Source organism: Vicia villosa, linkage group LG3 (assembly GCF_029867415.1).
Source record: "Vicia villosa cultivar HV-30 ecotype Madison, WI linkage group LG3, Vvil1.0, whole genome shotgun sequence".
NCBI lineage: Eukaryota > Viridiplantae > Streptophyta > Magnoliopsida > Fabales > Fabaceae > Vicia > Vicia villosa.
The window spans coordinates 78,861,436-78,874,742 of NC_081182.1; the positions used below are offsets into that span (position 1 = coordinate 78,861,436).

The 13,307-nt window shown below is 39.5% G+C and overlaps 2 protein-coding genes across 2 annotated transcripts; both read right to left on the reverse strand.

Annotated features, from left to right (window-relative positions):
• Positions 1 to 4,598: 4,598 nt before the first annotated feature.
• LOC131661988 (uncharacterized) lies at positions 4,599 to 6,005 on the reverse strand (the record flags this gene model as incomplete). The annotated part of the gene is made up of 2 exons (XM_058931653.1): positions 4,599 to 5,167; positions 5,246 to 6,005. Coding segments are annotated over 2 exons (1,329 nt in total), but the record flags the coding sequence as incomplete, so codon positions are not given.
• A 5,366-nt stretch (positions 6,006 to 11,371) lies between these two features.
• LOC131658389 (uncharacterized) lies at positions 11,372 to 12,616 on the reverse strand. Its single transcript, XM_058927686.1, has one exon. The coding sequence runs from the start codon at positions 12,614 to 12,616 to the stop codon at positions 11,372 to 11,374; it is 1,245 nt and encodes a 414-aa protein (XP_058783669.1).
• Positions 12,617 to 13,307: the final 691 nt, after the last annotated feature.

Sequence of the window (13,307 nt, forward strand, 5' to 3'; positions counted from 1 at the left end):
AATATGGTTCAGACTGGGAGTGGATTTTTCTGAATCAGAAGGAGATCCAACATTATTGGATAATTTTAAAAGTTTTTCCTTTAATTCAGAATTCTCCAACTCAAGCTTCTTTGTTTCAAATTCAAATTGCTTTTTCAGCTTTTTGTATTTGAAACTGATCTGAGACTTGAGTTCCAAAAGTTCAGTTAGACCGGAAACTAACTCATCTCTAGTAAGTTCAGAAAATACCTCTTCAGAATCTGATTCTGATGTAGATTCTGATCCGTCATTTTCTGTCGCCATCAGCGCACAGTTGGCCTGCTCATCTTCTGAATCTTCTTCTGACTCATCCCAGGTTGCCATAAGACCTTTCTTCTTATGAAACTTTTTCTTGGGACTTTCCTTCTGAAGATTTGGACATTCATTCTTGTAGTGTCCAGGCTCATTGCATTCATAGCACATGACCTTCTTCTTGTCAAATCTTCTTTCATCAGAAGATTCTCCACGTTCAAATTTCCTTGAACTTCTGAAGCCTCTGAACTTCCTTTGCTTGGTCTTCCAGAGTTGGTTTAGCCTTCTGGAAATCATGGACAGTTCATCTTCTTCTTCAGATTCTGATTCTTCAGGATCTTCTTCTCTAGCCTGAAAAGCGTTAGTGCATTTCTTGATATTAGATTTTAATGCAATAGACTTACCTTTCTTTTGAGGCTCATTTGCGTCCAGCTCAATCTCATGGCTTCTCAAGGCACTGATAAGCTCTTCCAGAGAAACTTCATTCAGATTCTTCGCAATCTTGAATGCAGTCACCATCGGACCCCATCTTCTGGGTAAGCTTCTGATGATCTTCTTTACATGATCAGCCTTGGTGTATCCTTTGTCAAGAACTCTCAATCCAGCAGTCAGAGTTTGAAATCTCGAAAACATCTTTTCAATGTCTTCATCATCCTCCATCTTGAAGGCTTCATACTTCTGGATTAAGGCAAGAGCTTTTGTCTCCTTGACTTGAGCATTTCCTTCATGAGTCATTTTCAAGGACTCATATATGTCATAGGCCGTTTCCCTGTTAGATATCTTCTCATACTCAGCATGAGAGATAGCATTCAGCAAAACAGTTCTACATTTATGATGATTCCTGAAAAGCTTCTTTTGGTCATCATTCATTTCTTGCCTTGACAGCTTCACGCCTCTGGCATTTACTGGATGTTTGTAACCATCCATCAGAAGATCCCATAGATCACCATCTAGACCCAGAAAGTAACTCTCCAGTTTATCTTTCCAGTATTCAAAGTTTTCACCATCAAATACCGGCGGTCTAGTATAACCATTGTTACCGTTGTATTGCTCAGCAGAGCCAGATGTAGATGCAGGTGTAGGTATAGTCCTTTCACTTTCATCAACCATCTTTTAAATGAAGCGTTTTTCTCTTCCTGAATCTTTTCTAAACACGGTTAAGTGCTTGCACCTTAGAACCGGCGCTCTGATACCAATTGAAGGATAGAAAAACACTTAGAAAGGGGGGGATTGAATAAGTGTGACTTAAAATCTTGAGCGATAAAAATAAAATGCACAATTATTTTTATCCTGGTTCGCTGTTAACGAAGCTACTCCAGTCCACCCCCGCAGAGATGATTTACCTCAACTGAGGATTTAATCCACTAATCGCACGGATTACAATGGTTTTCCACTTAGCCGCAACTAAGTCTTCCAGAGTCTTCTGATCACAACCTGATCACTCCAGGAACAACTGCTTAGTTCACTCCTAAGACTTTTCTAGAGTCTACTGATCAACACGATCACTCTAGGCTTAGTTCACTCCTAAGACTTTCTGCTCAGCCAACTGCCAAGACTTCCTGCTCAGCTAACTGCTAAGACTTCCTAGAGTATACTGATCAACTGATCACTCTAGTTCCTTACAACTTAATGTAATCTATTCAAGAGTTTACAAATGCTTCTTAAAAGCGATAATCACAACTGTGATATTTCTCTTACAATTTAAGCTTAATCTCACTAAGATATTACAACAACAATGTAGTGAGCTTTGATGGAGATGAAGATTCTGAGTTTAGATTTGAACAGAGTTTCAGCAAGTGAATTTGAATTGTATTGGTGCGAAAATCGTTCACCTTGCTTCTCATCAGAACTTCATATTTATAGGCGTTGAGAAGATGACCGTTGAATGCATTTAATGCTTTGCGTGTTCCGTACAGCTTTGCATTTAATGTTATACGCTTTTGTCAACTACCTCGAGCCTTGTTCACGCTGTGTCTACTGACGTAGCCTTTAGTAGCTTTAACGTTCCTTTTGTCAGTCAGCGTAGTCTGCCACGTGTACTTCCTTCTGATCTGATGTTTGTGAATACGACGTTTGAATATCATCAGAGTCAAACAGCTTGGTGCACAGCATCTTCTGATCTTCTGACCTTGAAGTGCTTCTGAGCGTGATACCATCTTCTGATCTTCAGTGCTTCTGATCTCATGTTCTTCTGATGCTTCCATAGACCCATGTTCTGATTCTGCTTCGACCATCTTCTGATGTCTTGCCAGACCATGTTCTGATGTTGCATGCTGAACCATTTGAGACACATCTTCTGAGCGCTGAATTATGCGTACTCTTTATATATATTTCCTGAAAGGGAAATTGCATTGGATTAGAGTACCATATTATCTTAAGCAAAATTCATATTATTGTTATCATCAAAACTAAGATAATTGATAAGAACAAATCTTGTTCTAACAGTACTTACATAAGTAGGTTTTCTAATGACTCCGTCACCTAAGTCAACTTCCTCAAGAGGATCTTGAGCTTGCATTCTTTTTACCGATCCTAATGGATCCATTTCGAAGCCTAAAGGTTCGTCATCGTATATCCCATTAAACCTTTCGACCTGGTGATCGATTTCCTGATTGTTTGCATTTTTTACCATCATGGCCTCAATGGCCATATTTTTTTCTAGTTCGGCTTCTAAAGCCGTTTTTTCCCTGTTCTCGGCCAAATAAGCCGTTATTCGAGCCAGATATTCTGACTCAGTGGTCATCATCTTTGACTGTTGTCCTCTCCTCTGGAGGACTTTCATGATTCAATGGTTCATTAGGATCTTCTTTATTCCAAATGAAACCATAATTTGGGTCCAAGTTCAGATACTTAGACACACTTTCATCAGAAGAATACACCTCTTCTGCTTTGTAGCAAGGGGCTACATTTGCCAGATGCTGATCGAAATGCTTGCGACCACTCTCAGTTTTGTAATAGCTTTGGTCAGCTTCAACATTTTCCACTATACCATCTGGCCTCCAAATGGCCACACGCTGATGCAAAGTAGAGGGAACTGCCCCCATACCATGGATCCATTCTCGACCTAGAAGTAACTTGAAATTGGCTTGAGATGCAATCACCATAAAGATGGTTGACCTGACAGTCGAACCAACAGCTAATTTCACCTGAATTACTCCAAGTATTCCACTTGTCTTACCCTCATAATTAGACAGCACCATATTGTGGGGTCTTAAATCTTTGTCAGATTTTCCCACTTTCTGAAGTGAGGAATAGGGCATTAAGTTCACAGCAGCCCCACCATCGACGAACACTTTGTTTATTGGAACCCCATCCACTTTTGCCCTTATGAATAAAGGCTTCAAATGATACATCATTCCTCGATCTGGCTTCTCAAACACAGCCTTTTGTTCTTCCACTACTCCTTTTCCCATTACATAATAACAAACAGGCGTCTCTTCTACATTCTCGTCAAGGAGAAAATCATCTTCATTCTCAGACACCTCAGATACTCTGTCGAACTCTGCTGGAAGTACAGATACAATTCCACAGTCAATTAACAACTCATCTGACTCTATGTCAAAGTTATCGTCGACCTCTTCATCCGACAGTGGAGAATACTCAGGCTCTTTTTCTGTATTGAGAATCGGAGCATCATCATCAACTAATTCTTTGATGAGTTTCTTTCCCAGGATCATTCCTGCAGCCAACCTCTCATTTGCCACTTTGGCCTGCTCTTCAGTCAATCTCCTCTGAAAAGGTTTCGGCTGGTAGTGAGAGAAACCTGCCTGCATCATCTTTGAGTTTTCCTGGCCATTCTTATGGCTTCTTTGGTAACGCCTCCACTGCGTTCGAGTCATAGGATTCTTTCCTTTGTAATTTGGAGATATATAGTCTTTCCTCTTAGAACCACAATCAGTCCAAGAGCCTTCAGCATTTGCTCCAGTACCTTGGATCTGCCATTCTGGACGTTTACCTCCTCTGAAGTTAATGGGTTTCACCCACTTGTCCTCAGGGACATCCGTCTTGGGTCGAAAAGTCTTTGGCTTTTCAAACCTTTTCCTGTACTCTCCAGCCCTTCGACCACTATTTTCTCCTGTATACATGAATTGACGATTCTTGCCTCGACGAGGGTCGAACCTCACTTTGTTTGCAGCATCAACATTGAAAACAGCATCACACCTTGGACATAATCCAACTTGAGAGTTGTTGTTTTGACACCTCTCTAGGAATTTCAAAAGGCTCTCGTTTGGTTCAGGATAGACCATGTTCAAGACTTTGCCATCAGTAGCACCATCTTGCTTTCCGCCGAAACCATCAGTAATTTCGACCATCATCACATCAGCAAGCTCAGTATAGTGAGCCTCTTCGACTTGCAAGGGATCAGTATCCACTTGCATTGATGACTTTGGCTTTTCTCCAAACTGTAACCTTCCTTCTTTCAAAGCTTTCTGCACCAAATCCCTGAAAAGAACACATTGAGAAGTCTTATGACCCAGGAAATTATGAAATTTACAAAATCCTCTTTTTTTCTTTTGTTCAAGAGGAGGATTCTTAAGTCCTGGGGGTACTATGATTTGCCCATCAGTTACTAACAGATTGAATATCTCATCACATTTTGTTATATCAAATGAATACGTTTTACTAGAAAATTTATCATTTTTACTTTCGATCGGATTTTTATCTTTTGAGGGCTTGAGTAATTTACAAATATATGGTGGTCCCGGCTTCAATTCAGCCACATTGACCTCTCCCTCTTCGTATTCACTATCACTATCAGAGTCGAACTCATTTGTAGTAACATAAGCTATCTTTTCTTTCTTATGATATTTACTAACTCTGGCTTTTTCAGCTTTTAACCTTTCGACCTGGCGCACTCTGTCTGCCAATTGTGCCATATCCCTTAAATGTTGGGTATCTAATTTCTTCCTTATGGAATAATCTAACCCACCTGCAGCCATTTCGACTAACTCATGTTCAGGAATTTGTGTAAAACATCTAGCTTTCAATAACCTGAAACGGTTGAGGTAGTCATCGACCGTTTCTGTACCCTTTCGCCTAACTCCAGCTAATTCTTTCAAACTAATCTTCGACTGTCCCATATAAAACTGTTCATGGAACAATCGTTCTAACTGACTCCATGAAAATACAGATTGTGGAGGTAAGGTCGTGAACCAAGTAAAGGCATTTTTTGTTAAAGAACTTGGGAAATATTTCACTTTTAAATTCTCGTAGTTTGCTAATTCTCCAGCCTCTGTCTGGAACCTAGCAATATGTTCGACTGTCGATTCGCCAGTCTCACCAGCAAATTTGGTAAATTTTGGAATTTTCCAACCCCTAGGCAATTCTGTCTGCCTTACGTACTCTGACAATGGGGAAACAAAATTTGGTCTATGCAAAGCTACATTTATTCCATTCTGAACTAAGATTTGTTCGACTACATTCGAGATATTATTGTGTCCAACATTGACATCTTGCTGGATATTTCTAAGAACCTGATCAGCATCTTGATGCCTTTGTACTACTCTAGGGATTTCTTGTTCAATTTGTTCCCCATTTCTAGGAGTTTCAACTACTCTAACATTCGACCCTTGTGGAGTCGAAAGGTTTGGTTGTGGGGGCGCTCCAAAGAAATCTGCTATTCTGGCCATTTGTCTAGCCAATATTTCATAACTTTGGTTCGTATTGTTTATCATGGGAGTAAAAACAGTTCCCATTTGTTGAGTAAGGGCATTCACCATTTCATGATTACTTTCGTCTATTTGTTGTCGAATTGACAACATTGACGTAGTACTTAAAGATGGCAAAACCTGGTTATTGTAACCTATGCCCATAGGTCGACCCCCTGGATTTGATGTGCTTGTTGCCATCATGCTGTCGGAGTACAATGAAGGATTAGTGTGTAAACCTTGCATCATAGACGTAGGCATTCCAAACTGAGGGTTAAAACCTGGTGGAGGTATCATTCCATGAAACGGCGGTCGTAATGGGTTAAACGGTGACCGTACGTTCATTGGTGATGATACCAATGTTGCTGCCGTCGATCCACCAATATTTGTTGTTCTAACTGGGGATGAATTTGCGGCATTTTGTGATGTTGTTCCGGTTAGAACAACTCCTTGGTTTCCAGAAAGGTCAGAATCATTTGCATTAACTTCAGATATGTTAGTTAATTTTCGACCACTTCTTAGAATCATACATAACTAATGCACTAACAAATATAAAACAAACAGCAATTGACGAGTCCCACTGGGCGTGCCAATTTGTTTACACAGAAAAATGGTAAACAAGCGCTAGTTTCCTTTTTAAAGGTTACTTTTGCGGAATCAACTAGAATATTCCAGGACTAATTGCTTTAATTTGTTTATTACGTGTATCTGATTTGTATTAAATGCAACAGTGACTTTGAAAGTAAAAGTAAGCACTGAAAATGAAGGCTTTAAAGTAAATAAAAGCAATTAAAAAGCAGTAAATGTGCACTGAAAATGAAATATAACGTAAAATGATTGCATAAATTACACTGGTACGCATACATACATTCCAAAGTTGCACTCGTCACTCATTATTGCACAGAGATTTGAGTTTACTTGTGTTTTGTAGAAAATGCGGACCCTAAACTGTTCCTATGGAACTTGCTTAAATAGTAAAAATAAAATAACTTCTACTAACGGTCGACTGATTATCAGTCAACACGTGTCTTCGACATGCAAGATCTTCAACTGTGAGACCTCCACGCGTCCTGTTAAAACTGCCAGAAAACTGCTTGAAACTGCCTCTTAACTTCTGATGCCTTCCGACTTCAGGGCTATACTTAAACAAAACGTCTATGTTTTTTCTGTTTGTTCTAGTCGAACATGCATATTGACTAATTCTAGTCGAACCTTGGCAATGATGATTTATAGATAGTCGAACGTCAGCTTTGACTAAACAAGACCTTTTAGTCAGACTTTTCTCTTTAGATTCTTTAATAATCTCACTTGTTTTAGGGATTATTTACCATTATTTAATAAGTCGAAATCCTAGGGTAACACCCATCTACTTCTAATCAACCACGGAACCACTGAAGAGTTACGGAAAGCAGAGACCACCAACAAGGAATCGGACTCCAGCCACAAATTAGTCCAATTTTTGCTAAAAGCTGTCTCCATAGCCAGAATAGCCCCCATGAACTCCGCATATAAAGCATTTCCTTCGCCTAAGCAACAACTAAAACTACCAAGGTGCTCCCCTTTCCAATTCCGAAAAATGCCGCCACACGCAGCCATCGATGGCAATCCGCCGGCAGCCCCATCAACATTCACCTTGGTCCATCCAAAAAGAGGAGGAGACCACAAAACTTTCTGAACAGAAGTAGGACGAGGAGGGTGCAGCATTACTTGAAACTTCTTTAGAAGCACAAAATCCGAAATAGAAGCATTCGCTCTCTTAGAAGTAAGATTACCCGACAAAGAAGTAAGAGAATGAACAGTCGAACAACTAGATTTCCAATGAACATGAGTATCCTGAAACCTTGCCTGATTTCAAGCATACCAAATACAAGCGACAACGTTAATTACCGCTGCTTTAACCACTATCCGACATTGCTCAGAGTAGGCACCATCCAAAATAGAGATGCAATCCCCCAAACAAGTAATGGACAGACCTAGCTCCAACACATTACAGATCCAATTCCAAATATTCTCAGCATAAAGGCAGTTAAAAAAAAGGTGTTGCGAAGACTCCGAACTGCTGAAACAAAGATTGCATACCGACATGAAAATCTGGCCACGCAGCAGCAAATTCTCATCCGTAGGCAGCCTCCCCTGAGCTAATCTCCAAAACAGGAAGGATTTTGAAGGAGGAATGACGTTACTCCAAACCTGATTTCCCTAGACTCGAATCACAGGGGCCGAACAGAATTTGTACGCGTCTTTAAGCGATAACAAACCATTGGTAGATGGTTTCCAGATCAGCTTGTCATTTCCCTGTTGGTTAACAGTTATATTAGCTGCTAGCTGAGAAATAGAAGGACAGAATCGGAGAAGATCGTTAGGAGGAACGATAATACCATTGTGAATAATATCTTTTAAAGGAGCTTGTAATTGCTTAAGAATTTCTTCCGGGATGTGAAGTAACTCATTCAACGCTTGACCACACCAATTATCCCGCCAAAGATTAATGTTTTCCCCAGAACTAACCATCCAAATCGAATTATTTCGGATCACCTCAAGGAAAGCTTTGCTGCCAGTCCAGATGGAAGAGTAGACATGATACTTAACCTTTCTCCCGCCCTTCAACACTCTAGATTTCAGAATCCTTGCCCAGTCCTCTTGCTCATTTATAATATTCCAACACTGTTTTAGGTCAGCAACATCGTTGAGAACTCTAAGAGATCTAATCCCGAGCCCCCCGTCCTTCACTTCAGTACAACACTTCTTCCAAGCTACCGTAACCATCTTCCGCTTATAAATATCCGCACTCCAGATGAAGTTTCTGCACCAAACTTCCACCTCCTTAATTAGACCAACTGGCCACGAGTAGACCATCATGGAGTAAATAGTCATGCTTTGAATAACCGATTTAACCAACTGAATACGACCCGCAATAGATAGCAAGCTGGCCTTCCAAGCTGCCAGTTTAATCCTGATTTTATCCGCCAAAGGTTGAAAATAGCAAGCTTTAGGTCTTCCCTTAAAGATAGGGACCCCAAGATAAATGAATGGAAGCTGCCCCATTGTGAAACCAATCCTGCTAGCTAAAAAACAATGCCTTTCATTGCTCATAGAACCTGCATAAATAACAAATTTTTCAAGGTTGCAAACCTGCCTAGAACAATCAGCATATAAGGCGAATAAATTTGCAACTGAATCTAACGTCGAAATGCTGCCACGGGAAAACAGAATTATGTCATCTGCGTAAAGAGTATGAGACGGGACCATGACATTCCTGGAAGCCTTCATAAGATTGAATTTGTTCTCTGAAACAAGCTTAGCTAACCCCCTACTAAGAACGTCTTCAGCAATACAAAACAGAATGGGAGAAAGCGGATCACCCTGCCGAACACCCCTTTGACACTTAAAATATCCATGCTGCTGCCCATTTAATGAGATGAAGACATTGGCTGAAGATAAGATACTTTTAATCCACAAATAAAACTTCTCATTAAAACCAAATTGATGCAGGACTTTGAGAAGAAAATTCCAGCTCAAAGAATCAAACGCTTTGGCAATATCAACCTTCAGCATGATGTTCCCTCCCAGCGTCTTTTTATGCAGCAAGTTAGCGGCTTCGGAGGTGAGACTAATACAATCCCGAATGCTACGACCACCAATAAAACCCTTTTGCTCTTTGGAAATAATATGGGGCAACACCTTAGAAAGCCGATCCGCCAAAACCTTTGAAATGATCTTGTACTTGAAGTTCGCTAAAGCAATCGGTCTAAATTGTTCAATACTGTCAGCTTCCTTATCTTGTGGAATAAGCACCAAGGTATTTGAATTATAGCCATGAGTGAACCATCCCCCTTTGAAAAATTGTAAGGTAGCATTTATCACATCCTCCTTTATCACATTCCAGAAAGTTTGATAAAAGATTGGGTCAAACCCATCTGGACCCGTTGCACTATCTCTATGAAGATTGAAAACTGCACTATATATCTCTATCTCCGAAGGAAGAGAAGTAAGCAAACAGTTTGTTTGATCGTTCACTAACGAAGGAATGACATCTTCGACGAGAGAATTTTTCTGCAAAACAGAAAAACTGTCAAATAAATCCCTAAAGTGACCAACTACCTTCTCTGCAATCTGATCCTGATTAGAATAGCTAACTCCTCCAATTTTCAAGGCGTGAATAGCTTTCGTAGAGTTTCTGATTTTAGTGATTCTATGGAAAAACTTTGTATTTCTATCTCCCTCCGCATGCCATTGCACTCTCTCCTTTTCTTTCCAAAATAATTCCTCAGTGTTGAGAGCCACATCCAACTGAACTTGCGCCTCCCTTTCCCTGTCAGCCAAGTCGTCTCTATAACCGTCCTGATCAATTAACTTTTGAATAATGCCCAAGTCTGTTTCAACTTTCTTTACACGGTCTTGAACATTACCAAAAACAGTTTTGTTCCAAACTTTGAGTTTACTCTTTAGAAGTTGAAGCTTCCTAGAAAGAATAAACATTGGGCAACCTACGACATTGACTTTCCAAGAATCTTCCACTACTTTATGAAAGTCCTTATGAAGGGTCCAGGATTGAAGAAACCTGAAATGAGACCTAACCTGAGCAGAATCCTGACAGACAAAATGAAAAAGAAGCGGATAGTGGTCTGATCTGTTGCGAACAAGAGTGGAACAAGAAATCTGATGGCACACATCTAACCAATCCTGATTGCAAATAGCCCTATCAAGTCTCTTTTGCGTGTGACTAGCGCCTCTTCTCCCATTCGACCAAGTAAAACGGGCGCCACTAGTAGGAATATGTATCAAATGATTACTATCTGACCAATTAGCAAAATCCATCATAGGGCCTCTAGCAGGGGTAGAAGAACCACTATACTCATGTGCTCCAATTATAGTGTTGAAGTCTCCAATAATACTCCAAGGAGGACTGTGCTGATTGAAAACAGTATGCAGCCTACTCCACAAGTTTCTCCTGGACAAATAGCAAGTAGAGGCGTAGACCACTGAAATGCCCAGAGTTTTGCCAAAATATTTAAAGGAAAAGGATATGTGCTGATCCTCAATATCTACAATGTCTGGAAAAAAACCAATATCACACAGACACCACAAGTTAGGAGAGTTAGGAACTCTATTATTCACAGCAAAATATTTCAGATTGAGTCTTTGAAGCCAAGAAGACGGGAACGATGCTTCCTCCATCCAAGGCTCAGCTATAAAAACAAACTGCGGACGATTAGATTGAATTAACCTCTTTAAAGCCAATTTTGTAGGAGAGTTGGCTATTCCTCTCACATTCCAAAATAGACAATTCATGGAGAATTATTTGCACTTCCAGGCCTAGACCTTGTAGTATAATTATTCCTAGTTGGAAACTTCTGTTGAGATTTTTTCCTTGATCTGGATTTAACTTTCTGAAAACCATCTGTATCCGGTTGTGAATTAATACCCTCCAAAAGAGCTCCTTGGTCCTGCCTCTATTCAGTTTCCACCATATTAGCCCAAGATGAGTTCAAAAACTCTAGATCTTTATTAATTTGCAAATTATTGGTATCTGGGACCGCTGCCTCAAAGTTATCTTGAGTAGCATCAATAAAGCTAGAATCCTCTTCAGAGTTTTCATCGTCTCGTCCCTCAATAAAATTTTCTAGAGGTTCTTTGCCACTCCTTCTCAACCCTGAATCAATTATGGGATCCGCCTCAACAACCGCCACCGTATGGATCGGGTTATCCGAAGCATGCTCATCATCCTTATTTTCTTCTGTAGGAACCACAACTTCCACACCTACAGAAGGTGAGGCCTCAGAGTTTCTCACCTGCGTAACAACTTTTTCAGTTACCTTGTTGAAATGCTTACCGCCCTCAACCCCTGCGATTGTCTCTTTTCTTTTGCATTTACTCGTGTTGTGCCCAATACAAATGCAATGATTACAAAATTCTGGTAACTTTTCATATTCTAGCTCAACAAAAAAGGCAAACCCCTGTCTTTCTACAAGCACCTTATATCTCAATTCCTTAGTCAGATCCATATCCACCAGAACCCTGACAAAGTGACCAAAAGGTCTCTCAAAACAACTGCTATTAGAGGCAGAATCTGTGCATAAAGGCGTCCCTACACTACTAGCTATAGCGAAGACTATTTTTGGCCTCCAATACTCCTGAGCCAAGCCATGGATGCAAACCCATACCTGAGCTGAAGACTGCTTGAGCATAGCAGGGTTGAAGTCTTTGCTCCATGTGAAAAGCTTTAGGATTCCTGGGTTAAGATTCCACGAAGATATGGACCTAACTTTGCGAACATCTTCCAAACTGGAAAAAGAAAATTCAAAATATCCTTTACCCAGAGATGTCAAACCCCACTTTCCTAAAGATTTCCACAGACCAAGCAACTTCTCCTTCTCCTTCAAGTTTTGGACCGTAAGAGGCTTAGAACCTTTAGTCCAGATTACCCTTCCATGAAGATTGTGCTTACACGCTTCCACTCCCTTCTGATATTCATCCTTTGGAATTACAATTGCCAACCTATCTCCCTTCAAACAAGGTGTAGGAAATTGACTAATCGGGATGTCGCAAACATTGTTCACCGCCTCCACAAAGGATTTAGGTTGCTTATCAGCGACCTTCCAAATCTTGTCTTTCTCGATCTGCGCTGATTTGCTGATGCCCGAACCTGAAGCTTTACAAGAGGGAATAATCCTTATTTCAGGGAAAAGATCTTCCATAGAAACCTAATTACTAAGTAGTTAAATTTTTCTCAGTTAAATAGTAGATAAACTTTTATGAATCTATTTGATTTATGTAGCTCGTGAGTCTTAATTTATGCAACTGAATTATTATTATTATTATTATTATTATTATTATTCAACTATTTTTGGGTGTAATATTTTTCATCTTTTTAAGAAATTATGAAATGATTTAGACTTTGTTTGAGAGTTTGTTGAGGAAAAGAGAGAGGATTTTGTAAAAAAGGAATGAATTGAGTGAAAAGAATAGAAACATTTAGGTGAAGAAGATTTTGAAATATTTATTTTTAAACATAAATTAAAATTCTTCTAGTTTGAGGAAACCTAAAAATTGTATTGGAGGAGGAATTTGAAGGATTTTTGAAGGCTTAGACAACTTGTTCAAATATAAAATATGTTGTTATAATATTTTCATAATTAAAAATATGTTAATGATAAATATTATTTTATCATTTTATACAAAATCATTTCGTAAAAAAAATGTTCTCTATATTTTTTAAAAAAATTCTTTTTTCGATGCCCTTATTTCATCTCTCCTTCAAACTCCCAAACAAAACATTAGAGTATAAATCACTTCCAGAAAAAAGTCTTTGTATTCCTTACACATGATAATTATTTATTAGATGATTGCTTAGGAACATCGAATCATCGACTCGATACAAAAAATCAC

Excerpts from the sequence above, each read along its gene's own strand:
- LOC131658389 (XM_058927686.1), bottom strand. The coding sequence starts at position 12,616 with ATGGAAGATCTTTTCCCTGAAATAAGGATTATTCCCTCTTGTAAAGCT.